Source organism: Hippopotamus amphibius, chromosome 2, assembly GCF_030028045.1.
Source record: "Hippopotamus amphibius kiboko isolate mHipAmp2 chromosome 2, mHipAmp2.hap2, whole genome shotgun sequence".
Taxonomy (NCBI): Eukaryota; Metazoa; Chordata; class Mammalia; order Artiodactyla; family Hippopotamidae; genus Hippopotamus; species Hippopotamus amphibius.
Genome location: NC_080187.1, coordinates 1,548,669 through 1,576,493, shown reverse-complemented (window position 1 = coordinate 1,576,493; position 27,825 = coordinate 1,548,669). Strand labels below are relative to the sequence as shown.

The 27,825-nt window shown below is 62.4% G+C and overlaps 2 protein-coding genes across 4 annotated transcripts in view; both read right to left on the bottom strand.

Annotated features, from left to right (window-relative positions):
- Positions 1-9,068: 9,068 nt before the first annotated feature.
- LHX3 (LIM homeobox 3) lies at positions 9,069-18,296 on the bottom strand. 3 transcript variants are annotated; one of them, XM_057723387.1, is made up of 7 exons: positions 18,231-18,296; positions 17,906-18,123; positions 12,421-12,592; positions 11,532-11,734; positions 10,695-10,846; positions 10,437-10,608; positions 9,069-9,640 (listed from the first exon to the last, which is right to left on the bottom strand). In XM_057723387.1, exons 2-7 carry the CDS (start codon positions 18,105-18,107, stop codon positions 9,222-9,224), a joined length of 1,320 nt encoding a protein of 439 aa, XP_057579370.1. In that variant the 5' UTR covers positions 18,108-18,123; positions 18,231-18,296; the 3' UTR covers positions 9,069-9,221. The 3 variants fall into 3 exon arrangements, with proteins under 3 accessions (XP_057579370.1, XP_057579372.1, XP_057579371.1); XM_057723389.1 differs by lacking the exons at positions 17,906-18,123; positions 18,231-18,296 and adding an exon at positions 16,880-16,967; XM_057723388.1 differs by lacking the exons at positions 17,906-18,123; positions 18,231-18,296 and adding an exon at positions 14,790-14,883.
- A 112-nt stretch (positions 18,297-18,408) lies between these two features.
- QSOX2 (quiescin sulfhydryl oxidase 2) overlaps positions 18,409-27,825 on the bottom strand; it is a 29,254-nt gene continuing 19,837 nt past the window's right edge. Inside the window, exons 9-12 of the mRNA XM_057723058.1 lie at positions 27,635-27,757; positions 26,211-26,361; positions 22,875-23,063; positions 18,409-20,994 (exon numbers count right to left, since the gene is read on the bottom strand). Of these exons, the coding sequence (XP_057579041.1) occupies positions 20,450-20,994; positions 22,875-23,063; positions 26,211-26,361; positions 27,635-27,757 (1,008 nt within the window). The 3' untranslated portion in view covers positions 18,409-20,449. The remainder of the gene's footprint in view (positions 20,995-22,874; positions 23,064-26,210; positions 26,362-27,634; positions 27,758-27,825) is intronic.

Sequence of the window (27,825 nt, the reverse complement as noted above, 5' to 3'; positions counted from 1 at the left end):
CTGAAAGCTGCCCAAACCCAACATCTAAGCCCAGATGCAAACCGTCCTCTGACCGGGACGATTCTGCCTAGATGCTCCCAGAGAGAGACCCCTGGCTTCTTCTCAGTGCCCCCCAGAACTTCCCAAGCCTATAACCATGTTCACCCATCCCCAGGCCCAAGCCACCACGCCGGCACAACGCGCAATGTCAAAGCCTCGTGCAGAGCAGATACAGCCTCTGAGGGCATGAACCCCTTGGCTGAAGTTGGAGAAACTCCACGGGACCAAGCCAGGGAGCCCAGGGGAGGAGGAGACAACTAGGAGTGGGATGGGATTGTGGCCTCCCCCACACTGTGCTCAGAGCCCATTGGATACAGGGAGGATTACAGATGCCGGGGGCGGGGACGGGAGTGGCCTTGGTATGCGAAGCTTCTAGAAAAGAAGAGGAAATGGGACTTCCCTGGTGGCACAGTGGTTAAGCATCCGTCTGCCAATGCAGGGGACGCGGTTCCATCTGCTCTGGGAAGATCCCACATGTCCGTGTGCCACAACTGTTGAGCCCGAGAGCCACAGCTACTGAAGCCCACACGCCTAGAGCCAGAGCTCCACGACGAGAAATCACCGCAGTGAGGAGCCCGCGCAGCGCAACAGAGTTGCCTCCACTCACCACAACTAGCGAAAGCCTGTGCACGGCAACGAAGACGCGACACAGCCCCAAATTAATTAATTGATTAATTAATTAATTTTAAAAAAGGAGGAAGACTGCGCAGGGTTGGTCCCCTCGGTCAGGACGACGCCCCCAGAAGAGAAAGGGGCTGACCCTTCCCCGGTGGGTCCTGGGCCAACAGCTCTCCCCCACGCAGGGAGGGGCGGGCTGTGCCAACGTGTGCCCATCCGCCCGGCGAGCCGCCTCCACCCAGGTTGGACCCGGTTTACTCCACCAGGAGCTGAGCCCCCCAGGAGCCCAGTGGGAAGAGTGGGGGAGGCCTGAACAGCCAGCCAGACCTCAGATCCGGCCACCAGCAGGCACATCTCAGAAGGGACATTTGGTGCCCCAGGAAATGCCTGTGGTGTGACACCAAAGAGAAGAAGTCACAAAGCAGTTGTGTATAGCTGCACCTCACCCACGACACACACGCCACAGCGAACAAAGCCTGGAAGGAGCAACACCCAAATGGTACCTTTGGTCAGAGGAATTCAGTGCATTTAGGGGTGGGGTGAGGTGTGTTTTTCTGTTTTTCAAATTTTGCACGATGAGCACGTATTACATTCATAAGCAGAACATAAGCCATTCACATTCGTTTCTAAACACTGACAGTGGCCTCCGCCTTCTGGTGACGGTGAGCAGGCAGCCCAGACCTGGGAGATGGGACAGGAGGCCGGGGACCTCCAGGAGACCCCAGGGAGGGCCCCAGCAGCTCCCACCGCCAGCCACCCACCCATCTTTCAAATACCTTGGTGGGGGCCAGGGCTCCGTGGTCCCCACCGGTGACATCATTTCTCCAGGCTGCCGTGTACCCACGCCCCCATATTTTACCTCCCTGACAGCCTCCCCGCCAGCCAGCCAGCTCCTCCCTCCGGGTTCTGCTGCCCGATGTCACCTGAAGGACTAGGAAAGAATTCCTCCCACCTAAGTTATGACCCAATGCCGCAGCCAAGGCCGCCGTAAAATTTCCAGCCTCGTCATCCGTCTCTGCCTGGCGGCCGTGTATCCAAATCCCACCCCCCACCAGGCTTCATTCTAACTAATAGGACACTTAGTTTAATGAGGAGAGTTTGCATAAGAGGGACTTGCTAATTAAATTTTAAACCTTGTCATTCTAAAGATTAGCCGGAGCTCTGAACAAAGCATTTGTCAGGGAGAGAGGAAGCCACCTCCCCCCACCCCAGTTGAGGGTCTTGGGTGCAAACTACTGGGAGGCTTCTGGCTGACCAGCCAAAAAGCAATCTTCTGGAAGGTGTGGGAGACTCGGGCTCCGAGGCCATCGCTGGAGGAAATGGTGGGGAATGCCCCCCCACACCCCACCCAGGTTGCCAGGCACCCTGCGCAGGGCTGGTGGCTGCACCCACCCCTCCCTTCACCCCCCCCCCACCATCACCTGGGGACCAGTCCCCACAGCTCAGAGCTGGTGGCTGCCGGCTGGCCAGCCTCCCCTGCCCCCCACAGAGGCCATGGTGAGTGCCTCCAGAGTGCGGAGGCTGCAGTGGCCACCCCCAGCGCTGGGCCGCCCGCCCGGCCTGCAGCCAGCATTGTTCCCACAGCAAAGAAAGACAACAGGCAGGGGGCACACCGCAGCCTGTGAAGCCAGTGTGTCACCGCATCACCAGATCACCCGGCAACATCACAGGTCTTGACCTTTGACCTTTATGGAGGTCAAACAAGGCTGGTGGTCAGGGCAGGTTGGTTTGAGGACAATGGCCAGAGGGCTGGGACAGAGCCACTCCCCAAATGACCACCAAAACCCAGAGGCCAGGGGCCTGGAAATGCACTTCCCGGCTGTGCCGAGGGCCTCCCCCCCACCAGCGGGGTCTCCCAGGTCCCCCTCCTGTCTTGACAAGCCCTTTCCGGGAGCTGGAGCAGGCCATGAACGTCCATTTCTGTCACTTGCTGGAAGCTGGTGACGCTCAGTGGCTGTACTCAGCTGGGGAGGGTCCCTCTGCGGCCAGGCCCCTGCCTTGCCGGGGAGGCGCACGGACCCTGACCACAGAAGCCCCATCCCCTGTCCCTGCAGCAGCGCTGACGACCCTCTGTGTGCTCCACCCTGGACGGGGCGGGGTGGGGGGGGGTCTCCCGGGAGGTACCGCTCTGGGGAGAGGGAAGCACTTGGAGGGGTGGGGCACTGAAGCTGGCCCCACGACCCAGGAGGGCAGAGGCAGGGGGCTCGCTCTTACCTGGCCCCACTTGCTGTCTTATGATTTCCTGTTTGCTGTGAGCCAGGCCTGCGTGGGAGGGGCGGGTGGTGCCCCCTTTACAAAACTGAGGTGAAATTCACATAACATAAAATTAACCATTTTAAAGCCACCGCCTCGATCTCGTCCCAAAACATCTGCGTCACCCCAAATAGAAACCCTGGATCCGGACCCGGACCCGTGAGAAGTCCCTCCCTGCCCCCTCCCGTAACCACTGCTCCACTTTCTGAGCTGTGGGTGCAACTGCTCTGGACGTCTAATAGAGACCGAATTATACCGCATGTGGCCTTGTGTGTCTCGCTGCCTTCAGCCAGCGCGACGGTTTCAAGGGTCCCCCGCGTTGTCGCGCGTCGGGCCCCGCTGCATGGTATGGAGGGGCCACATTTTAAAGTTCATTTATGTGCTGATGGACATGGTTTCCACCTTTCAGCTGCTGGGAATGTGCTTGTACGGGTGTGTGTTTGAGTCCCCACTTCAGTTCCTTTGGGTTTGATCTAGGACTGGGATGGCTGGATCACTTGGCGACTCTATGTTTACATCTTTGGAACCACCAAACGGTTCTCCTCATCAGCTGCACCAAGAACATTCCCACCAGCGGTGCCCGGGCTCTGACTTCTCCTGGGGGTGTGGAGCAGTGTCTCCGGGGGCTCCGGTCCCTGTGTCCCGGGTGCCTGGTGCCTGAGCAGCTCCTCCCCTGCCTGATGAACGGAATCTTCCCCTTCGACGGACGAGGAAACTGGCTCACAGAGGTGCTGAGTATGGACCACAAGCATGGGGGCATGGACGTGGGCTTCCCCCCCAGCCCTCAGGTTCCACAATGGGGTCCAGGTGAGCAAGGACCTCCTCCGACTATTCCCCATCCTCCCCCTGCCGGCCCACCAGTGGAGCAGACACTGGCCGGAGCAGGGCAGATGGACGTGAGCCACCTCTGACCCTGTCTGGGTTCCCCACCCCTCGACTTGGAAACATTCCATTCAGAAGCACGGGGCCCCCACACAAGACCCCCAGAACCTCCGCAAGGAAGCTGTTTCCCTCACAGCGACCAGAACTACAAGTTAGGGGGAAAGTCCTGCAGCAACTCGGTCCACGCCCCCGCCTCTGGACAGGTCTGATCTAACCTGGTTGAGGGGGCATTTGACCTCTGTGACGATGGGCTGGAGGTTCCCCCCGTGGTTCCTGGGTCCTTGCCCTCGAAGAGCATGGGTGGAGGGTGCGTGAGTGTGAGCTGTGAAGAGAGTGGGTGAATGTGCTCACAGGTGTACGTGCCTGCACGTGCGTGTCGCTGCTGTGTGCATCTGTGCTGCACGTAGCTCTGTTCTGAGTTGTGTGTACATGCAGGTCTAGTGGGTCTGGTGGGTTCTGCCTCCTTCAGGTCAACGGGATTTGCCCTCAGAACCTGAAGAAAGTGGCTTAGGTGCTGCTCCAAATTTCACTGAGCACTTCAATCGTGCCTGTTTCCGACTTTGCCTTGGTAAGCCTCCCAGTAGGCCTGGAAGGAGGTTGCACTTGCTGCCCTTTGCAGGCTCAGAGAGGCTGAGCGGTTCACCCATGGTCACACAGCTGCAGTGAGTGAGTAGCACAGATGGGAGAGTCCCTGAGTCCTTTGACTAGAGCCTGTGCTCTACCAGGTCCTTAAACACAGATGTGGGACTCAGCGGGGAGCCCAGGGCATCCCTGTGTCTCTCAGGCTCCCCGGACCTAGCCTCGCCCGAGCTCTGCAGATGTCAGCCGGGTCACATCCCACAACCTGGACGGGCTCTTGGGAACACGTGGAATTGAGGAGTTGAGGCTGTGTGAGCGTGTGAGGGCTCGTGGCCACTCCTCCTGGGATGGCCTCCACACCCGGTGCGACACTCACACACTCCTGCACACACGTGCATCGCTGACTCGGGGGTCTGCGGAATCTGTACTTTTCTCCCAGATTTGGCCTTGGATGCCACCCCCGTGATGCCCTCACGATGGCTGCTTCTTAGGCTCGTGTCTATTTTTGAATGCCGAGGGGGGCTCCGCTGGTCAGGAGGGAATATTTTTATGGTAAAAAATGAGACACGTTGCATCAGCTCCAGGCGGTCGGGAGCCGTCACGGCAGGTCGCCCAGGCAGACTGATGAAAATTCTGCTTATGAAGTCACTGCTCCCCCATTAATTAGGGGGGAGGGGGGCCCTCCGTGCCACTGAGCACCTCGCCCACGGCCAAAAGCTTGTCAACACTTTCCACGAAGAATGAAAATGTAAATAACTTTCAGATTATTCAATGTCACCAAGGTATGGGAAAAGGTCGGAATGCTGGCTGTCATTTATCTCGTTGCGGATTTAAAGAGCTTTTTTCTATTAAATTTCTTAAAATTAATGTTTTATGTTGCTCAGAGTAATTTGAACAATTATGGGCTTAAAGAATTGATCATTACAGCGCCTGGGATTTAGCGCTCTAGACGGATTCCTCTGAAAACCCACTGATTTATCGTGTTGCTACTCAACCAGGCAAGCCCCCGGGTTGGACCCCCAACCCCCCTCCTGCCCCAGTCGGAGGACCAGTCCCCAAGATAAACCCCTTCTGCCGGTGGATGGGGAGGAGGGAGTCGGGGTAGAAGGGGAGCGGTGTGTCCCCTGGTCTCAGGGAGAGAGGGCTGTCTGATTCCTGACGGTCCTCTGAGCCTTCATCCCCTGTGCAAAATTTATATTTAAAAGGAAAGAGGTCATTTTATGTACTGGTGCAGATTATTAATTTTATTACTCAAATATTTACGTTTGATAATGTATACAATCGTTGGGTTCAAAAATTAACAAGAATTTGATGTCAAGAGGAGTATTCTGCTTACGTTAAAATCTGATGTTCTAACCATTATGATGAAGCGGATACTGTTAAAAAAAAAAGTGGACAAGCCCTACCGGCACCCCGCCCCGCCCCCACGAAAAAAAGGTCAAGTGGGTGCCGCATTGCCAGCAGGGTGCCTTCCACCCCGAGCCCGCGGCGCCCCTCCGGTTCGCACTGGGGTCCGGGGCCTCGACGGACGCGGCGCCGCCCCTCCCCCCCGGCCCGCCCCCGCCCGGCGCCCGCCGGCCCCGCAGCGCCCCGTCCCGCTCGGTTCCTCGCCCGCGGCGCCCGGAGCCGGTGGGGCGGGGAAGCGGCCGGCCCTGCGGCGGGCAGGCCCCTCGTGGGCGGGTCCCCTCCGAGGCCCCGAGACTCCAGGGCCGGACCTCGGACTCGGAGCTGGGCCCCCCCCCCGCCTGGTTCCGCGGGGAGACGGGGCGCCGCCACCCCGCCTGCCGGGCCGGCACCCACACGCGCCTGGACGCCCCTGGCGTGACCAGGGCCCATCGTGGGGGATGGGTCGCGGTCTGCAGGTGACCCCGCAGACGGGGCCCGGGAGATGGGGGAGATGGGGCGTCCGCCTCCCGCGCGCACGGCCCCGCCCCGCGCCTCACCGGGCTCCGGCCGCCCGTCCCGGGTCCAGTCGCGGGTCCCGTCCGTGGGCTGAGCGGGGCCCCGAGGCGGGAGCCCGCGCCTGGCCCGGGTGGGGCGAGCGGAAGGGAAGACACGCGAGCAGGCGCTCAGCCCCGACGGGAGACAGAGCCGCGAGCTGCGCGAACCAGCGCTGCCGGGGGCACCGCGGGTCTGGCCGCGCCGAGCCCCCGCCCGCCAGGCCCGGCCGGGGCGCGGGGCGCGGGGCGCGGGGCGCGCGTTTCCTCCTGCGGACGCGGCCCGGCGGGGGCCCCGATGCCGCCCCGACGCGCCGCCAGCTGGAGCGAGCGCGGCCCGAGCTGCAAACAGGCGGAGGGCCCCGCGGGGACGCGCGGTACTTTATTAACCTGTCAGCGCCTGAACGGTCCCGGGCGGCCTGGGGGAGGGCTCCGGCCTGGGGGAGGGCTCCAGGCTGGGGCGGGGGGCGCGCTATTGGAGGATTTATATCCCCCTCGGGGCTGCCGGAGGAGTCAGCGTCCGCCCCTCGGCCGCCAGGGCCCCCTCCCCAGATCCTGAATCCGACGCGGGCTCAGCAGCTTTCCGCTCGCGGCACCCGGTGCCAGAAAAGAGTCCAAAGTGGTTCCCCGCCCCCGCCCCCCGCCCCGGGACCCCGCCCCGCCTGCCGCTCGGCCACGCCCCCGGGCCAGCCTGGGGCACCCTGCACTTCCCGCAGCCACACCTCTGCTTTCCACGGATCTCCCAGCGGTTAATGCAGCCACCCACCCCCGCTTCTGCTCAGCCGCCTCCTCTCTGGGCGCTCCCCCAGACTGAAGGACGATTGGGGCCTCTTCTCCCACCCCCGAACTTTCCCCCGAGGGCCTCCCCCATTTCTTGAGCGCGGCCTGCCTCTGCCCCCTTAGATACCCTGGGCCCAGGTGTGCCTGGGGGCTGCCAGAAGCATTCCTGCTGGCGGGGCCACGTGCTCTGGGTCCGGGGCAGCAGGGCGCTGGTGAGGGAGCCAGTGGGACTGGGGGTGACTTGACTAAAACCCCTTGAGCTGCCTGGCCAGCAGAACATCTGGGAGCTCCCCCTCCTCCTCTCCCACATGGGGGACCCTCAGCCTAACCCGCGTCCTCTGCTCTGATCTGGTGCCCAGCTCCCCTCCCCCCCAACCAGGGGTTCTGTTCTCCCACCCACCCCAGTGCCCAGCTGTCCAGTGAAGGACACAAGAGCCAGGCCTCTGCCCTCCGGCAAGGCTGGGGGGCCCCAGGTTCACTAACTCTCCTCTTACGTTCCCCTCGCAGGGGACAGTCGCCACTGTCTCCACTTCGCAGGAGGAGAGCGGGGCTCAGAGTGGGCAGGTCACTTGCCCAGGGTCACACATCAAGTTAGCAGATGGCTGGGATTGGAATCCAAGCTGGAGAGACCCCGTGACCGTGACCACATTCCTTGAATCTCCTGACTAGCTGGCTCCCCAGTCCCCCTCCCCTTGCTGAAGCCAGCTCCAAGCTGTGAGCAGTTTTGCTCCGTCTTGTCTCCTGGCCACCCCAGCAGCCTCTCTGCTGGACCGGCTGTTCTCTCACATCTCCTCCCAGTGCTCAGAAGCCTGGCCGAGATCCAGGGACAAAGGGGCCCCAGTTCACACCAGGTGCCATCCCTGGCAAGGAGCCAACAGCTACTCCAAAGGGGCTTCCAGCTTTCAAAGAACCATCCCCTACTCCCAATGCCCCCCTCCACCTGCATCCCCCAGCTTCATTAAAGATACGGGCCTTCCAACGACTGTAACTGACAAATTTATTGAAGTCTGGGAAAGAACCGACGGTCAGAGAATAAATAAAAGACGAGACGGTCACAGAACCAACAGGTAGCTTGGGATGCAGGCTTGAGGAATAACTTGGGTTCGCACGCGGCCAGCCTTTGTGTCCGTGGCAGGTGGCAGCAAAGCATCTGGCGAGGAGGCAGGGCAGGCGCCGAGAAGCCCCGTGCCAGCCTCCTCCAGCGGGGCATCCAATCCTCGGGCCGTTGGAGCCCGCGCGGAGAGGGAGAGCTTGGGGCTGTTTGGCAACGGAACGGAAATCGGTGGGCTGGGCTTAGGCTGGACGCAGAGGGCCTGGGGGCGGCTGTGACTCGGGGGCAGGGATGAAGACCTAGTCTGGGCTGGGAGGGAGCTCCTTATGGGCCTAAAGGGTCCGTCTCTCCCCCCAGGGTGGTGGAGTCCAGAAGAACTGAAAGATCTAGAGCCAGCTGCCCCAGGGAGAGAGTGAGGAGGCTCCTGGGGAAGCCAGGAGTTGGTGGCTGGGAGGCCTGCAGAGGGACCAGGAAGGACACAGGCGTGGCCTCCCCCACTGCCACCTCCTGCCCTGACAGGCAGGCCTATCTCTGAGCTAGAGTTGGAGGGCCAGGGGGCTACAGAACTCAGACATATGGAGCCTGGGAAATGAAAGCACAATTAGTTTTTTGTTTTTTTTTTTTAATTTTAGAAATTAAAGCATCTTCCAGCCGGAGGGCTGTGCTGGTCTGCGCTGGGCAGAGGCCTGGCCTCCATGGGGTGACATTTCCTGTCTGGAAACAGCAGCAAGCACTCAGTTAATTGGTCGATAAAGGGAGAAGTCTGCTTACAAAATAGGCTTGCTGAGCAGCCACCGGGTGGGCCGGCCCCCTGTCCCAGGAGGAGCCTCACAGATGGAGCTGGAGCCCGAGAGTCCCTCTGCTTCTGCGGGGGAGGGGGCTGCCGGGTTGGGGTGGGGAGGCACTCCGCAGAAATGAGCCCTCCCTGCGTCCTCCTCCTGTCCCCCGCCTCCGGTGGCACTGAGTCCTGCAGAGGTCCGGGGCTTCGAGACAGGAGAGCTCAGCTCCAGACCCCCCAGCCAGGGGCAGCGCTGCTGCCCAGACCCCTCGTGTCCGGGGCTCAGTGGAGCCGGGGGCCCCAGTCAGAACGGAGCGTGGTCCACCTCGTCCAGCCAGGAGGCGGGGCTGGCAGGGAAGTCAGGGTAGCCCCCGCTGCTCCCCGTAGAGAGGTCGGAGCTGGGTCCATTCCCTGCCAGCACCCTCATGGGTGGGGGCCCACCTGGGGCTCCTGAGGGCACCAGCCCCAAGCTGGCATCCGGGTACACCAAGCTGGAGAGGAGGGGCTGGGGGCCAGGGAGGCTCTGCAGGGCAGCAGGCGATGGGGGGATGCCATAGGGGCTGCCAGGGCGCAGGTCTCGGTACTGCTCCGGGTCGGCCAGGCCTCCGTGCTCCAGCGGGAAGCTGCCTGGGGCCCCTGAGGGCCGGCCCAAGGCCGGGGCAGGCTCTCCTAGGCTGCCGTAGAGGCCGTTGGCAGGGCCCATTTCAGCCATGGCTGGCTCATCTGCAGTGGAAACAGAGGGCACTGCTCAATGCCCATCCTCTGCCACCTCTAGCCTCCCTCAGTGCCCCCTGCAGGGGTGACCTGCCCCACATCACACTACAGGTCAGCCCAAATCTCTCACCCCCTCCACCCCTAAGTTTGCTCAGCTCAGTCCCACCTGATGCCTAAGAAATGGTGGGCTCCCCTGGTGGGATCAGGGCCAGGAATAGCCAGCCAGCACCCAGGGTTCCAGTATGATCCTAAGGCTGCCCAATTATGCCCACAAGTTAAGGTCCAGAGAGGCTAGGTGAGTGGCCTGAGGTCACAGTGCAGCCAAAGAGTCTCTTGCGCACACTTGCTGAGGATGGACATTAAGGGGTGGGGGGTGGGGGCTCCCTGGTTTGGGAGGAGATAATCCGGTTCCAGAGAGCAGAGGAGGGTGGCCCCTCCCCCAGCTCCAAGCAGCTAGGACTTTCCATCACCCCAAACTGCTGCCTCCTTCCTAAAAATCACTGCAAGTGTTGGGGCGGGGGGGGGGGGGGGGGGGGGGGGGGGGGGGGCGGAGACACGGTACAGACCCTCCCTCCAGGACAAAGCCTGCTAAGGGACAGGCCCTCAGGTCACAGGGGTCCTGTCCTCCCTCCAGAGGAAGAGCCGTGGCTCCGAGTGGCCAAACTCAGGGCTTGGGGATGGGGGACCAGGGTCTATAAACATTCAGATTTCCAGGCTCCCTGCAGCCAATCAACCCAACACTCTCCCTTTTCGGGGCCGCCGCTCTGGGGCCGCGGGGGGAGGTGGCCGCTCCCGCCGGCCGTACCGGTGAAGGAGACCTCGGCGTCGCTGTCCTGCCCCTCCTCCTGGACGCTGTCCTTGTCCGACTTAGAGCCGCCGCGGGCGCGCTTCATGTTCCGGAAATACTGGCCCCAGCGCTGCCGGCCCGCGTCCTTCTTGAGCCTCTTTTCCTTGGCCCGGCGGTTCTGGAACCACACCTGGGGGGCGGGAGCGGGTGAGGGGCCGCGGCCGTGAGACCCGGGGCGGCTGGCAGGGCGGGGGGCAGGGGGCGCCGGGCGCTGACCTGCACGACGCGCATGTCCAGGCCGGTCTCGGAGGAGAGCTGCTCGCGCACGTGGCGCGCGGGCTTCGGCGACGTGTTGTAGGCGCTCTTCAGCGTCTCCAGCTGCTTGGCCGTGATGGTCGTGCGCGGCCGCTTGGCCGTGGCCTCCGCCTCTGCACCGCGGGGAGCCGTGAGGCCGGGCTGCTCCTCCCGCCCCCCCTCCCGCCCCCGGCGCGCGGACCTCGCGGCCACGGATGCCGCCCCGCCTCGGCCGCGGAGGCCAGAGGGTTTCGCGGGACGCGGGTGCCGGGAGAACAAACGCGGAGGGGGCGTCCGGGCCCCGCGAGGGGCGGCCCTTCTTTGGGGACCCCGTGGCCCTGGATCGGGGCGCAGCGCCTCCAGCCTCGGCCCCCCACGGACAGGCGCCGCCCCACCTCCCGCGGGCTCCTCTTTGTTCTAAGGGTGCGGGGAGGGCCGGGGAGGGCCGGTCTCCACAGTCGAGGATTTAGGAAGATAATTCCGGCCCCGGAGCTAATCCGCGTAATTCAGACCGACCGCCCTGCGCTCCCGAGGGAGGCGCCGCTACGGCCCCAGGCCCCGGCTTCCCCAGAGCGCAACTGCTGCGTGTCCGCGCCGCCTCCGGCTCTGCGGCCTGGGGGTGCGCCGGCCCCCACCGCCCCAGCGCGCAGGGAAGGTGCACACGCTCTCGCCCCCAGGTGAGCGCTTCGCGGAGGGCGATGAGGGAAGGGTCCCTCCGCCCGGACCCCGACTGGCCTTAGCTCTGTTTTGCAGACGAGGAAAAGGGAGGGTGGGCCCTGCCCAGGCCGACCCCGGTGACCATCGCCCCCTCCCACTGACCTCGCTGCTTGGCAGTCTCGTAGTCTGCCTTGCACACGAGCCGGCTGTCCTCCATGAGGTAGAACTCGTCGCCCGTGGCCAGCTGCCGCTTGCATACGACGCAGGCGAAGCAGTGCAGGTGGTACACGAAGTCCTGGGCGCGGCGCACCACCTGCGTGGGCGGGATGCCCAGCTGGCACGCGGCGCACTTGGTCCCGAAGCGCCTACGGGACGCACAGGGCGCGGCTCAGAGCGGCAGGCAGCTCCTTCGCCCCGAGCGGGTCGGAGAGCAGCTAACACGGCGGCGCCGTGCAGGGCGGTTCCTGGAGGGAGGCTCCCCGACCCTGCCCCTGGTCGCCTGCCCCGGCAGAGCTGCACAGACTATGGAAGGGAATCCGGAGGCCCTGAGGAGCACAGCGGTGCCCTGTGCTGGATGGGGAAGGTGAATCCGGAGGGGCAGGGCCCCGGCTACGGGGCAGGTCCTATAGACCTCTGAGGCTTCTGCCTGGTAAGTGCCAACTCCCCAGCATTAAGGACAAAAACAAGATCCAAAGGAAGAGGAGTCCAGTAGAGGGCTACAAACTTGGGGGTTGTCTTTTTAACGACAGCTTCAATCATTCACAAAATTAATTACTTTAAAAAATGGCTCATGTGCCAGCCCGGCTGGCAAAGGAGAGGCCCCTGAGTGCCCTGCCTGGGGCACAGGAGGGGTCTGGGGCTGCGGGCTTTCAGGCTTCCAGACTTGGAGACTGTGGGGGCTCCGGGGAGTCCCTCGGGCTGGCCCACTCCCGGCCTCCTTTCCAGCCGGCAGCCCGTGCAGCCACTCCTTCCCTCCCAGGCGGCAGCCGGGCTCACTCACCCGGCAGCCCGTGCAGCCACCCCTTCCCTCCCAGGAGGCAGCCGGGCTCACTTGAAGAAGTCGTCCTTGCAGTAGACGCTCTCTCCGCGGCTGAAGCAGCGCTCGGCCAGCGGCGTGTGGCAGTCGCTGCACTTGAGGCACTTGCTGTGCCAGTGGCGGTCCAGAGCCTTGAGGATGAAGCGGTCCAGGATGTGCTGGTCACAGCCGGCACACAGCGGGATCTCTGTAGGCGGAGGAGCCACCAGTGGCCATGGGAACCGCACAGAGCAGGGGGCCTCACCTTCCCACCCGGCTCAGACCGGGATTGCAGGAGATCCCCTTCCCTGCACACCTGCCTCCCCAACCAGCTTGAGCGACTGCCTAGCTGCCCAAGTTCAGGGAGTGCATGGCTCGGCTCGGAAGTCCACAGCCCGGTCCACAGCTGAAATTCAGGACAACTGAAACCAGGTTTAGGAACATGCCCACAAGCAGGAATTGTCCAGGCCATCCTATTAGGCCCGACACCTTCAATTGCAAAATGTTTCCAGTGCGCGAAGGGCACATGTTGAGCTCAAATGAAGCCCCTGACCCAGAGGCTCTCTTAGATGCTGATGGAAAACGGGTCCTTACCATCACCAGAGGCCAGGCACATTTGGCTCGTGGGGCACCCACCACCCAGTTGCCCTCATTACTTGCACAATTAAGCATCATGACGGCTAGAGACTCCTTGCAGGTGTGGCTGCCTGCCCCGGTGCCCCGTCTGCAGGCCACTGAAGCAAAGACTGCTGCCCTCCCTGTCTTTGGGCGGCCGTGAGGGTACTTGCGAGTGGACTGGACACACGGACCTTCCACCCTCATGCTCAGACGTGGATGCCTGCGCACACAGTAGGCAGTCTGCCCTCCCCACAGACACACTTGGGTTCTGCCCCCTGGGCCTGCAGGCCTCCAGGGGAACCAGGCTGGGGAAACGCAGGGGGTGCCTTCCGGAGCCACAGGTGCATGAGGGGCTTTGCAGGGTGCTCACGGGGTGAGGACTCCCTGTTAATTTAGAAAAGGTCTCTGGAGGGGAGAGAGACACGAGCAGGAACTGGAACCTACAAAAATGTCACACCACCTCACCACGCTCGCCTCACTGACGGCGGACCCTCCGGCCCCAGACCCCCCTGGTAGTGGGTGAAAAGGCTGGAGAGCCCCAGGCTGAGGGAAAAGGGATCGACCTCCCTCCCGCAGCCCCGGGAAACCACAAAGGACGGGGTCCCGCGTCGGGCAAAACCGTGGCCCTGGGTGCGGAGCCTAGGGATCTGCTCTCTGCCCCGGTCCCCCATCCCGGGGGGCGACGGCAGGGCGGCGCGGACACGCGGTATATAGCTGGTGGCTGGACAGGCCGGCGCAGCGCGGATTCAGCACCGCGGCGCGGACAGCGCCCCAGCCGTGCAGCCCTCTGAGCCCGCGTTGGGCAAAAGCCGCTCCCGCCGCACCCCTCGCGCTCTCGCGAAGCCCTGGCGACCCGGGCCTTACGCTGCATGGCGACTCCAGCCTTGGCGGGGTCTCCTACCCTCCGCGCTTGCGGGGCCCAGCAGAGCCTTGCGCCCGCCCGCCCGATCCCCGCCGGCTCTCCTGAGCCGTTTTGCTCAGAGCCTGCGCCCCTCCCTTCCTCTCTCTCCGCCCTCCCACCCCTTCCTCCCTACCCCTGTGGCCACCCCTCCCAGGAACCGTCGGAAAATAAATAAATAAGTAGGAGACGGATGAGACCCCACAGCCTGGATATAACCCCTTTCCCGCCTGCTCCATCCCTGCCGCTCCCCACCCCTCCACCTCCATTCTGTGGGTCCCGCCTGCTTGGAAGCCCGCGGAGAACCATCCCAGTTCCCAGGAAGCCAAGGCGCTGGGGGCGACACTGGTGCCACCAGGAAGTTGGGGGCTTTCCTGCAGGAGGACCAGCCCCAAGAGGGCCAACGGAGCAGGTGCGTGAGAGTGCAGACATCGAGACCCCAGCTAGGGGCGTTCTACCGCCAGGGTCCAGATCCACGCTGGCCCTTGCATCTGACTCTCTTCCCCCAGAAAGTGTGCAGGGTCCGAGTGCAGGCAGCCTTCTTGGAGATCTCCTACCCCATGGTCACTGGGACCCACGTTTCCCCTCTGTACACTCTCCCGATTAGGGAGAGTACTTCCTAAACCGGTCCTGGGGCCTGGAGGGCCCCCGGCCTGAGTGGCACCGGCGCCACGACCAAACGCCGACAACACAGCTCCAGGGGCCCAGAGGCAACCTCGCTGCTGGGATGCCCAGGCAGGGACGTGCTGTGCTGGGGCCCAAGCACCCACTCCCACCCGCGTTCCCTGGCTCCCGCCGCCTCCGTGGCCAGGCCGGGAAGGGAGCGAGGACCTCTGGGTCTCCACCGGGTCCGCCCTCCCGGGTGCAGCCGCTCGACCCGGGCACCCACCTCGGCGCAGGTCTTCCCTCCGCGCCAGCAGCGCCAGCAGCAGGTCGCCGCCGGCCGACTCCCGGCCCGGGACCAGCTCCCCGCGCGCCTCCATGGGTCCCGCCGTCCGGCGCCGCGGCTCTCCGGCCCTCAACTTTCCGGGGGCCCGGCGAGACCACGGCCTCAATGGCCCCGGGCCGGCGTCTGAACGACTCCCGGCGCTGCTGGGCGCTGCGCCCACGGGCCGCCCAGGGGCCCGGAGCCTCGGGCCGCGCGGAGGCGGAGCGGCGGGGGGCGGGGCCGCGGCGCGGGGCGGGGCCGGGGTCGCCGAGACGCGCCGCTGGCGTCCGCCGACTCCGCGCGCCTTTGCGCGAACTGCGGTGCCCAGACGCCACCCCGAGTGCCAGGCCGGAGGGTGGGGACAGGCAGGGGAGGAGCAGGGCCGGAGCTGCCCGAGGGCGCTTGACCGGGCCCGGCAGCTTCCTGCCCCGGCGCCGGCTCGGGGCTAAGGCCTGGGCTCGGGCGCGAAAGCCCGCGGGTAGCCCGGGGGTCAGGGAGGAAGCCGGGTCCTACCGCCGCTGAGGCTCGGACTTGAGAGGCGACGAGCCGGGAGGCTTGGTCACAATGTCTGGTCGCAGGAGCGCGATCCAAGACCGAGAGAGAGGGAATGTGGCTCCCAAGGGCTGACAGCAAAGCCACCAGGAGCTAGACCCGGCCTCAGACCTTCTCGCTCTGAGCAGCTGCTGGGCCCCACCTTTGGAACTGCAGCCCAGAGTGGGCACAGGGGAGCAGGGCGCGTCTCCGGAGGAAAATCCAGTGCCCTCGGCTCGGACTCCAGGATGCAGCCAAGACTCCAGGTCAGGAGGGACGGAGCTGGGAAGGCCGGGATCCACTCTCACTTCCCTCCACCTGCCAGCTCCCCTGCGAGCACAGGAGGAAGCCCCCGTGCCAGATTTCCCCACACCCTGACCCAAATCCAGACAGCTGATCTTGCAGGAACCCACCATCCTTGCAGGTAGATACGCACGTATCCCAGAGAGCATCCAGCACCTGGGCGCAGGCCAGGCCAACCCTCTGCAGTCACCCAGTCAGCGCCCAGCAGTGTGGGTCCCTGGTAGCACAGGCACGGTGAGGGCAGGGACCCCAGGAAATGTTGGGGGACTAGAGGTTGATGCCACCCTCCAGGAGGCTCCACCTGGGCGTCCCTCGGGAATGCCCCATCATCACCCTGCCTCCGCCTGGCCTCCAGTGGCCCGGTCTGTACACTTTAATTTGGAGGCCGACCTGGAAGCACCTGGGCGGGAGAAGCAGAGCTCCTCGTAGCTCTGAGCACACCCCACGTCTGTCTGAGCCAAGGCCCGTGCAGCCAGCGCCCGCCCCTTCACCTTGCGCTACACCTGCTCCCCAGGACAGGGCAAGGGTGTACAGGCGGGGAGCTGCACGGGTGCTGGGTGCACTGGGGTGCCGGCTGCTGAGTGTCAGCTGCTGCAGGGGCCTGCCGGAGAGGAGCCATGTGCGGTCCAGCCGGGGCAGGGGCGGGCGGGCCCCGCGCTCAGCATCTGGCCGGCCGGCCAACAATGCCTCCATTATCTCCCAACGTCCTTGCGATAATGGCCCTTGCGGAGGGCGGTTTAGGCAGGAGACCCGACCCAGGGGTCTCGGTGCTGCGCCGCTGCGCCCGCTGGGGAGGCCCAGGTTGGGCTGTGTGTGGGAGCTGAGAGGCGTGGGCTCTCTGGGTTTACTCGACGGCCCTTTCTCTGCCCCATCCCCACCCTCCTAGAAATGCCTGCGAGGTCCCTTCTGTTCTCGGGGCACCCCACAAAAAGCCAGGGAACCTAGAGCGCTGGTCCAGGCTTCCTGAACCAGCGCAGGGAGCTCCAGGCCCTCTGCCCGCTTAGGGATCTGCCAGCCTCGCCTCTCCTCACCCCGGTTCCCATCTCACGTCCCGCCAGAGGTCTCTCCAGATTCTTTCCCTCCCTGCCCTTGGTGTGCTGCGCCCCTTCCTTCCCACCGTCCCTCTGTTCGCCTCTGCCGCCCCTGCCGCCCCGGCCACTTTCCCCCTCTGGGTCTTCCTGCCCAGGCTGGAGGCTGCGGGGCACTCGGGCTCTTACCCCTAGTCCCGCTGAAGGTGCAGAGAGCGGCGGCTGCGGGGGCCCCGGGCCGATCGCGGTCCCCCTCGAAATCCTTTTCCAGCAGCATCGCGGCTGCGGGGCCAGGCCGGGCCCAAGGGGTGCGGGCAGCGCTCCTTCTTTCTCCTCTGCGACCCCCGGAGGGCTCGGCGCTCCCCGCGGCCCTGTGCGCGCTGCGCGGCGGGACCGGGAGCCTCTGGGCCGGGCGCTGTCCGCGGTGCTGAGGCGGCGCGCGGCCGCCCGCCTCCTGCGCCCCCGCCAGCCTCCCCGCGTCCCGCCGCCCGCCGCCCCACCTTCCCAGGTCCCAGGTCCCTCTGCCCGCCCCACCCCCCGCCCCCAGGCCTGGGCAGCAGCGTCAGCCGGCTCCGCCCTGAGCTCCGGGCCTGCCCGAAGGCTGGGGATTCGCCCCAAGCGGGTGCTCCCCCCTGCCGTCCTGCTCTTTCCCGCTCGCGGCCCCCTGGAAGGGAGCGCCCAGCGTCCCTCCGGCCCCATCGGCCTCCAGCCCAGGCTCCTACTGAGGCTCTGGCTTCAGGTGCTGCCCCGCTCCACTGTTGCTTTAGGTCTGAGGAACTTTCTGCACGCCTGACCTCCCCAAAACACAACACCCCCGTATCTCAGGCCACAGCCCCGTCCCACTCCCCCAGGGCAGCCAGGAGGAAGGGCACCTGGGGCGCCCCCGACAGAAACGACTCAGAAGGATCCAAGGGCCGTGAGCGCCAAGACCCTGGGCAACGGGTTACCAGATGGTAAGGCTACACCGGCACCAGCACCCCACACACCCGGACTGGGGGGCAGGGTGCCCACCGGTCACTCAGCATCCCGTCCAGTTGGCACACAGGGGGCTGCCCGTGCCCTCTCGGGGGGGGGGGCACAGCCGGTTGGTAAGGTGAATTCACAGAAACTGCAGCCAAGGGAACTCCCCCTGAAGCCACACTCCATCACTGGAGGCCTCCCCACCGCAAAACAAGGAGGGGGGAGGCGGGAGAAGACATCAAAATAGTTCAGAACCTGAGGCAGCAGAGAGGTGTCGGGGCAAAGTCATGGGCACCAGGCACCCCTGGCGGCTGACTGCGTGCTGGGCACTCAGGTCTGGCGGGAGTGGGTGGCCTAGGAGAGCGGCGCCCAGGGCAAGCCAAGGTCCGGCGGCTCCGTCGCCTGGGGTTCCCTCCAGTGCCTTGTGGGTAGGATTCACCCGTGGCTCAGTGGCCATCCCGCTCCTTCATCCCCTGCACGGGAGGAAGGGTGCCGTCCTGAGCTTGCTCAGTCCAGCTCAGCCCCAAGAAGACCATCTATCATTTATCATTGATTTCCCATCCTTCACCTTTCACCTGACCTGTGGGCTGTCTTCCAAAAAGTCTCTGGTTCAATACAAGAAATTCTGGAATTTCAGACGTCCGCTCCACACACCTGAGAAGGGAGAGAAGGCTTTGTTCGGCATCCCCGCCCGACACCCCATCAAGTTACAGAGCTAGTTCTCACTTCAAAAGAATCACAATTTTTTCAAACGTCAGATTTCTTTATTTTTAAAATGTGCACATTATAGTTTACTTAAATACAAAATGTTCATTTTCCTTGCAGGTAAGAAATTTCACTGACATTTCCATGTCAATTAGCATCTTTTTTAATCAAAATCCTTCCATTAAAAATAAATACACATTTAAATTACTCAACTATTATATTCACTAGTCTCAAAACTTACAACTTTAGGAAACAGCACTGAACCCTTGCCTAAAGGGAGCGTACAGTTCTGAGCAGCAACGGGACACAGTGCCCGTGGGCCACCCTGGCACGCCCTCTCCCTGACCTACTGCCCCTCAAACTGCAGCATTTTTACGAACCTTGAAAGCCAACATCGCCCTTCAACTAGGTTCTGTGAAGTCTACCAGACGATACCCTTGTGACACCATCCTTGTTCCCGCTGTCAAAAGAAGCTCACTTGAGGGGAGAAAAGACATTTAACATAAACCAAAAGGCAGTTTCACGAGCGGTTAAACATCTCCCTTGGGTTCGGTGTACATCTGCCCAGTGTTCAAGTTGAAAAAAAACAATAGGTGTCTTCAGGAACCCAGGCACACAACTTAGCCATGGAGACAAGCTCCGGGCTTTTAAAACACAAAGGCTTCGAGGGTTTAAACAAGTGTCAAACAGGAAGAAATGGCAGAGAAGTGGAGTGGCGGCTCAGGAGCGAGTTCCCTGCCCGGAGGCCTCCAGCCCACGCCTCCCACGAGGACGGTGACCACGGGGCTAATGGCAGTTGTTCAAGGAACCAGCCGCCTGTGTTCCCCAAGCTGCAGCAGTCACGCCAGCGTTACACGGTCACCTGGCCAATGGTGCCCAGTAAACACACTAACAGGAGTGTGGAACAGGCGGCGTGGGGAACACTGTTACAACGGTCACAGTCACACACATGCACACACACGCACGCACACGCACACACGCACACGTACACGTGGATACATCTGCACTTGGGAGGCAAACCAACAGCCACAAAGGTTCTCAAAGGAAACGTCCCCGCCATGGTCTGTTCTGTTTCTTTGTTTACATTTTCAGAGGCAAATTTAATTCTAAATGTTTGGGGTTTTACAAATAATGTGTTAAAATCATTCACTGTTAGAAAATTAACCATTAAAACCTGGGGGACCAGGGCCCTGCACCAGGACCCTTGGTAAAACAGCTCAGAAAAATAAAGTCTGGCTGAGACCACTGTGCATCCCGCCTCCCCCCCCCCCCCCCCCCCCCCCCCCGGCCAGGGGCCACCGGCGCCCTCTCACTGAGCCCGGGGTCCTTGCGGGGATGTGCAGCTGCTGGAGGATGACGCACAGGACCGAGGGCCCCTCCAGAGGTCCCGAGGAGCAGCCCCCCCCCCCCACCCCCCTGAGGCGGAGCTCAGCGCTCCAGGTCTGCCTGGTGGACACAGAGAGGGATTCGCTTCCAGCCTCCTGTCACCAGATCAACAAACTCAGACAATGCCTCTCAGGACTAGAAGGGCACCACCCTGCCCCACAAATCCCCTGGCCCTCCTTGCCCTCCACACTCCCATCTCCACGTCTGCGGAGCCCGGGACGACTAAGGGGGCTTCCCTCCCCGGTCCCGAGCTGCCTCTCCTGCTTCAAGCAGCTGAAAAGCACAAACACGAGTGAATCACAGAACCACGGGCTTCAAGGAGCAGCGGGAAGGGGAGGCGTTGGGAGGGCCCCAGCGGGGAAGCCAAGGGCACGGGTTTCCTCCAAATCCCAGAGCGAGGCCCCGCAGCCTAGGAACTCAAGGCGAAGTTGGGTGCGAAGAGTTCTGTTCCTGGGGCCTGGACTCCCCGCTTCGGTGTTAAGACCTAAAGAGTAAGGACAGGGAAGTCCTTCTGCTCTAGGACCTGTGAAAGGCGCCCACGGAGGGTGCCGGGGATGCAAACAGTTCTTTCCCCGCAGGGAGAGCGTCTGGAAAGGGGGGCAGGGCAGAAGGTGCCCTCGAGGGGACACCAGGTGAGACGGTTGACAGAATCCCTGAAGATGAAAGCTGCGGGCTTTTCTGAAGGCAGCTCCGTGGTCCCACTGAGTCCTACACAGACGGGTGGTGGTGCTTTACTTTCCACCGCTTGGACCGCACCCGGAAGAAGAAGTACATCACCATGAGGAACAAAGACGAGGCCACGTAGAGCAGCACGCAGAGGCTCATGTCCAGGCTGGAGAAGCCCATCCCCAGGAAGGCCGCAGCTGCCCCTGCCCCTCGGCGGCCCTCGGCCCCGCTCAGACTCTCGAGCTTCACATCCAGCCCCTGGTGTGACCTCTCCGACAGGTGAGGCCTGGGGGGCGGCACGCTGGGGGGACGGAGACTCTCGGCACCTTGGCCTGCAGGGGGCTGCCCTGGGGAGGCACGGCCCCCCTTCTGCTCCTCGCCCGCGGCCGGGGCGCCGCCAGCGGCGTCTGCCAGGTCTGCGGAGTACGTGTCCACGAGGTTGTCACTGCTGTAGTGCCGCTTCAAGAACAGGAGCACCTCGCCTTCGTTCCAGCTGGTCAGGCCCTTGATCTCCTCGTGGCAAGCCGGGCAGAGGTCCGGAGTGGGCCACGGAACCTTTGGGAACTTGGGGTCCTCACTCAGATGGCCTGCGAGGAGGAGGGGGGCCACAGTGACGCGGCCGCCCCCATCCCTGGGCCGCTCCCCTCCCTCCCCTGCTTCCCTAAACCACTCACAGCACTGCCAAGTCTTCCCTCGTGCCGTCCGGAGGGTTCCCTGCCCAGAGCACAGGGACGTGTCCACACTCAGGCACCGCCACTCACCTGGCCAAACCCTGCTCCAAACGCCCAAGATGGGCCGGGCAGGTTCCCAGCTCAGCACCCTTGACCTCGAGGGCCCTGCTCACGGTGCCCCCCGCCCCCCGCTGCCCTCCCTGACCCCCAGGTGCTCCACCAGCACATGGCCCACAGACGGGCCACGGGGACCCTCGCCCTCGCCCCGCCCCTCGCTCCCCTGGTCAACACGAGCGGGCAGAGCGCTGAGTGGGGGCGAGAGCTCGATGCAGAGCCACGAAGCCCCTGCACTCGCAGCTCTGCTCCAAGCGCCTGTTCCTCGTGACAGCCCCGGGCCCCCGGCTCCCACAGGCCCTGCCGAGAGCAAGTACGGCCGTGGCTCCCGGAACTCCCCACCACCTCACAGCGCTCCTGGAAGCTGCGTGAAGGAAATCACTTCGTCTGCGGGCCTCCTGACTCAGGGAGGAGGCTCTCCTCCCTGCCCCGCTCACCCTGTGCGCGACACGCTGTGGGTGGGCAGGAGCCAGAGGGCAACGCAGACACTTGCGGCCCAGGCGCGCTCCTCCGGGGCCTGCGTCTAGCAGAGGTTTGGATACACACAGCCCTAGACGAGAGCTGCAGCACCACGTACACCTAAACCCAGAGGCGGAGCTGAGGGGGCTGGGGGGACACACGGGGTCTAAGGCGCGATGCGACCGCAGGCCCCTTCTGGCGCAGCATCGCGAGGAGCACACAGCGGTGCCCGGACAGGGTCTTCACGTGGGCCCTGTGAGGGTGGCCGGGGCGGCGGGTGGGGCGGGGGGCTGACACCCTGGATGCGAAGACGTCTACACCAGGACCACAGCGGAAACGCCTTAACCTGCAGCCGAAGGCGAGGGAGGCGGCCGCGTGGCTGGAGCTGCAGCTGTCAGCTCCGAGTCCAAAGAAAAACCAATTCTCTTTAGTGCTTTAGTTGTAATATGTTTTTATAATACAGTGGATTAAATAAAAACCAATAGTTTAGTGGCATTTTCTACTCATCTCTGTTAAGATTTATTTCTCAGTGGATTATTTTTAAGCCTAATTTTAATCTGCCATTGATTTAGGAACAGTTTGAATTACTTAACTCTGAGGAAATACACGCGCCCTAGTTGTTTTAAACAAAACTCCTCTGAGGGCACTTCCCTGGCGGTCCAGTGGTTAAGACTCTGTGCTTCCACTGCAGGGGGCCCAGGTTCCATCCCTGGTCGGGGAACTAAGATCCCACAAGCCACACAGCGCAGCCAAAAAATGAAAAAAAAAAAAAAAAAAAAAAAAAAGAATTTAAAAACAAAACAAAACAAAAAAACCACTCCAAGGGGTTTGGTCTACAGTTTGAGAGCAGGTTTTAATGATGCTAAAATTCCTTACTGAAAATTAATTCTATTCCAAGTCTTGCACTGTCGAATTTACTTGGGGGGCCTAGTGGGCTACTGAGGGGGAAAGACGCTTCCATGTCCGCGCAGCCCAGGAGCCCTGCAGTGAGAGAACATTCTGGAAAGCCAGGAACTGGAAGCCCCAGGTATGCCTGTTGTCTCTGGCAGCTCCCTGGCAGCTCCCTGGCCACGGTCACTCAGGAACTGACATCTGATCAGGGCAGACGACCCGGCTGTGAGCCCGGCGGGCAGGCAGCACAGCAGAAGCGCAGGCACCATCCCTGCCACCACGGCGTGGGCTCTGCACCCAGGCTCAGGCCACCCAGAGTGGTTTCTGCTCACCTGCCAAGCGGCCGTTGACTAGGTTATGCTTCTTCCAAAGCCAGAGGATTGCTTGGTCCAGGGTTTTCACAGAATCCATCGATTCTTTAGCCATCTCCTCAAAATGCTCACCACATTCCTTACACCCAAAGAAGACATGAACATACCTCCTGATGGTCTGCAGCACTGCCTGGGGGTCATCTTCAAAACCTGCGGAGGAACCAAAGCGTGTCAGACTGTTTCCTCTAGAACCGCAGGCCCTGGGGTGGCATTGGGGGAGCCAGGGACGAGCTGAGTGCCTGACGCAGGCCACGGGCCAGCGCCCCAGGCCCTCGCACGGATGCAGGGGGAAACCAGCTGCTTCCCAGATGCCTGGCGCAACCGGAAGATGGCTTCCTCCCTGGACACGGCGCCGAACGTGCCTACCCCAAGAGCAGACGGCTGCCTGTGTCCAGCTGCCGGACCCACTCCAGGATGCACGCTGGTTCCCAGGAGAACGAACCAGAGGCCCAGAGCCACCGGGACCGCCAGGAGCCCCCAGCCCCATGCCCAGAGGCCAGGGCTTCCCCAGGTCTGCGTCCCGTATGCAGTTGCTCCTGCCCTACAAGCACCCCAAACGCTGGTGCTGGGCTGTGGCAGCTGCTCATTTGAAATCTGCAGTTGTTTTGCTTTGAAATCCTTGCAAAACACAAGCCTGAATGTGAACGAGGTCTTCGGGAGTGCCCCCGGGCTTGGCACCAGCCCCGCGCTGTGCCTGATCTTCTGCGAGAGGGGCCGCAACGGTCACAGGCTGGTCAGCGGCCGGGCTCCCTCTGGTGAAGAAGGCCTGCACTCTTTCAAAAAGGCTGAGCCTCTCCATGTGAGGAATCCCTCCAGCATCTACCAGCCACACGGACAGTTTTCACCAGTGTGTGTAAACACAGACCCTAACAGGACAGAGAGCGAGGAGCACGACGTCTGAAGAAAGCAATCCCCCAACAGTAGGACGCAGCCTGCACTGCGCTGAAGGGAGGACCCCTGAGGACCCCGGGAGGCATCAGCACAGGGCCGGGCCCCAGGCCTGTCCAGACAGCTAATACGGGGATTGAGCGCACGCATAAGAGACCCGTGAGATGAAAGCAGATTAAATGTCAGCATTAAGAGAAATGCAGCAAAATAACTGGGGGAAAAAAAAAAAGACATGGTTTTGGAGACTGAATCTGTCTTAACAACAGGCCCTCTCGAGCCATCCGTCTCGCCGGCCTGTGCGGTCCTGATGCTTGTCCCCACGGCCCGGGGAGCTGGCCCCGCCAGGAGAGGCCTCATGGGCCGTCAGCCCGGGCCGTCCTGCTTGTGTCACTCAAGAAGGCCTGCAGCAGCACCCCAGCCAGCCCTGGCTCCCGGTGTTTCCCGGGGCGGCCAGGGGCGCCCGGCGCGAGGCCACACGCACGTGCTGAGGACTCACGGCCGCCGGGTGCTGCTCTTGCAGCCGCGGGCCCTTGGCCGACATCTGCCGTGCCCAGTGGGGTAATCCTCCTTCCCTCGTCCCCCGCCCAACACTGTACACTCGGGCCACCCTAATCTTTAAAGTGGACAAGAACCATAAACCCCTACCTGTGGGGGATTAGAGGCTGCGCAGGCTTTTCAGTCGATGGGGTTTAAGCATGCAATAAGGAGAGGAAAAACCTTCCAAGACATAATCCGGGTCTCAGCCTGACCCAATTCTCTTGGCGAGAGACAGGCTCCTCGGATACGCTCTAGTTCTTGCCCATGAAGGGAAAGAATGGCCAGATCTCTGACTGTGTGCTTTGCCACCCTGCTGCCCGCACTCCACCGGCAGCGGCTCTGCAGGATTTTATAGATGTCTTGGTGACACTTCCTCCCTGCTGTCACCACCTCCTTCGACATGCCTCCCTGTTCTCAGCACAACTTTCCCCACAACGGAGGCTCCAAGGCCCCGGCTGGCATCCCGCCAGGCCACGCTGAGGCTCTGACCTCACCAGCTGCCAGGCTCCCGAGCTTCCTCCTCAACACACCCCACATGCTCTTTCATGTGATTCTTCAGGGAACTTTCTACTGAAAGCCCACCTCTCTCCCGCCGGCCCCCAGTGGGTAGAAATCCAATGTCACCTGGGGGAGAGCCGGAGGCAGGGGTGGGATGGGGGGTAGAGACGGCCAAAGATGCCACACGCCCCTTCGCCACTTCTCCCCGACAGGTGGCCTCCGTCTCCCCACCGTGAGCCTGGGCTGGACACGACCTTTCTGAGCAGCAGGCTATGGCGGAAGTGATGCCCGGGCCCCGCAGCCCCGCCGCCCCGCCCAGACCCGGTGCTGCCCGTGGGGAGCTGGCGCTGCCTGAGCGAGGCCACAGGGGAGCCCGCCCCAGAGCCAAGCCCCAGAGCTGTGAGCAAAAACCCAGTGGTGGTTTTAAGCCATGGTGTTTGGGGTTCGTTTGTTACACAGCAAAAGGTAACCGTAAAAGAATTTTACAATTTTACTGGAAAGAATATCGGACTGTGTGGATCCAAAGACTCCACTTTGACTTAATATAGACGTCAGTGAGCCTGAATGATTAAAAAACAAAACTAAACGATAAGCAGATATTCGCGTGGCTGCCAGGGGCCTGCTTGACCTGGGAGGCACACACACAACAGAGTCCAGAGAGGATCCACACGTCCACCATGTTTTCAGTGTTTTGTGTAGGATACAAACGTGGTCCACTGCCTGCAGCCACGTCTGTGTCACCCTCCCCCCCCCCCCCCCCCGCCGTGGGCCTAGTGGCTCCCCCTAACGAACAAACATGGCAGACATCACACCCACAAGGGCCCTGATAAAGCCAGCTGCTCGTGGAGGGGCTCATGGTGAGGAAGGACAGCCCCCCACGTGGGACACGCGCTCAGGGAGGACATCTCTTTCCCGTCCAGCCCTCCGATGAGACCCTGGCCCCCGCCGGCACTCTGTGCCCAGGCCTTGGGAGACCTGAAGCCCAAGAGCCAGGCGAGGCGGCCCCTGAGCGCCCGCCCCAGGAGGTGAGCACACCGCTCTCCACACGCATCTCACTTGTTCTCACGTTCTTCACAGCAAAGAAGGAGGTGCTGACACCGAGGGGCGTTCCTGGCAGCGCCGCCCCGCCCCCGTCCCCCACCCCCGACCACGACTCACGTCCAGAGGGTCGGCCAGGCGCCGGCCGGGAGGGAGGAGGGCGGGGGCTCGGGCTCTGCACCCCGAGCGGGCGCGGGGCCCTGAGCAGAGCTCCGGCACAGCCGCTCGCCTCCGCCCTCCTCGGTGGGCCCCGGGCGGCCGGAAGACACGTTACCCCGTGCGAGTGCTCGGACGGCCCTGGCAGGCGGCACCCGTGCCCGGTGGGGGGCAGCTCACCTGTGCCATCCAGCGCGCGCGGGCGGGCCCCAGCTTGCACAGTCAAAGTGTGGAACAGCTTCCACAGGGAACACGTGTAGCCCCGCAGCTCTGGTCGGCTTCCTTGACATCCCACCCACTTTATGTGATTAGTGAGGAATATTCCAGAAATCTGCAGTGGCGGGGAAGAAAAGAATAAGAGATCATTGAATTGTTAAAATTAAAAATAGTTGGTGAGGGTGAAGGGGAAGCTGAGACAAAGCGAGAGAGTAGCACAGAGATATATACACTACCAACTGTAAAGTAGATAGCCAGCGGGAAGTTGTTGTATAACAAAGGGAGTCCAACGCGAGGATGGAAGATGCCTTAGAGGACTGGGACGGGGAGGGTGGGGGGGACTGGGGGGGGGGGGAGTCAAGGAAGGGAGGGAATACGGGGATATGTGTATAAAAACAGATGATTGAACCTGATGTACCCCCCAAAAATAATAAATAAATAAAATTTTTAAAAAAAAGTTAAAAAAAAAAAAATAGTTGGTGAAGGTCCTCCGTCTTGATTGGGGGGTGGTTACCCAGCAAGCACGTCTCTCAAAACTTCATCCGCTGTACATCTCACCACATGTAAATTTAAATCCAATAACAAATAAACTAGAGAAAACAGTCTCTGTTTTACTCAAGTTCTCACATGGGAACGGGGCCTGTTCTTTTCCAGTTTTCGGGGAGAAGGGGCAGCTCATCTGCACCGAGGGAGCACACTAGGGCTCGGTCGGAATGAGCTACAGCGAGGTTCCCAGGAGAAGACTGATAATGCACAAAAATTCAACCGTCAGACAATTCTCGCCAGAACGGAGAGGACCTTCACTTTACCAGCAGCGAGCTGGCGGCCTAGAGGCTGTCACAGCTCAGGAGCAGAGCTGAGGGGCCGGGACGCCCTCCGTCCCAGCGGGTGACGGCACAGGCCTGGCCCCTGCGGGCCTGAGCGTCTGCTCTCGGCACCTTCCCGGTCACACGGCTCGGGTCCCGTGGAGGTGAGGCCAAGGCCAGAAACCGGCATCTGCAAGGCTGCTGGAATCAGACCCCAGAGAGACCACGCCGTTGAGCCTGTGGCCGCAGGTGCCGGGCACGAGACCCTGGCCGCCTGCACAGCCTGTCGGCAGCTCGACCCACTGTCTTTATTTACTACTTTTTTAGGTGTGAGATCTAGATGAGCTTACTAAAAATTAAAACGAAACACAAACCCCCATGCTACACTGCCTGAGAAAACCCATCGTCTCGGTCAGCCAGCCGTCCCAGACCCTGGCAGAGGAAGCAACGGGAGGTTGTCATGGAAACCGGGCAGCAGAACCAGGGAGGAAGGTGAGGGGTGCCCGTGCCCGGGGAGGCCAGTGGTGTAGGGGCCGCAGGCGGGTGCGGGGCAGGCCAAGCTCCACGAAGGGGCTGCCTCACCCGCATCTTGTTGTTGACCAGGTCGAGGACGGCGTCGTAGGGGATCCTGTCCAGGGGCAGGCTGGCCAGCCACTCCTGCAGCGTCTCCAGCAGCTTCCTGACCGGCAGCCGCCCGGGGAACAGCTGAGCAGGAAGGACCACACTGAGGGACCGTTCGGGAAGCACCCCCCATGGCGCAGCCTCCCAGGGCC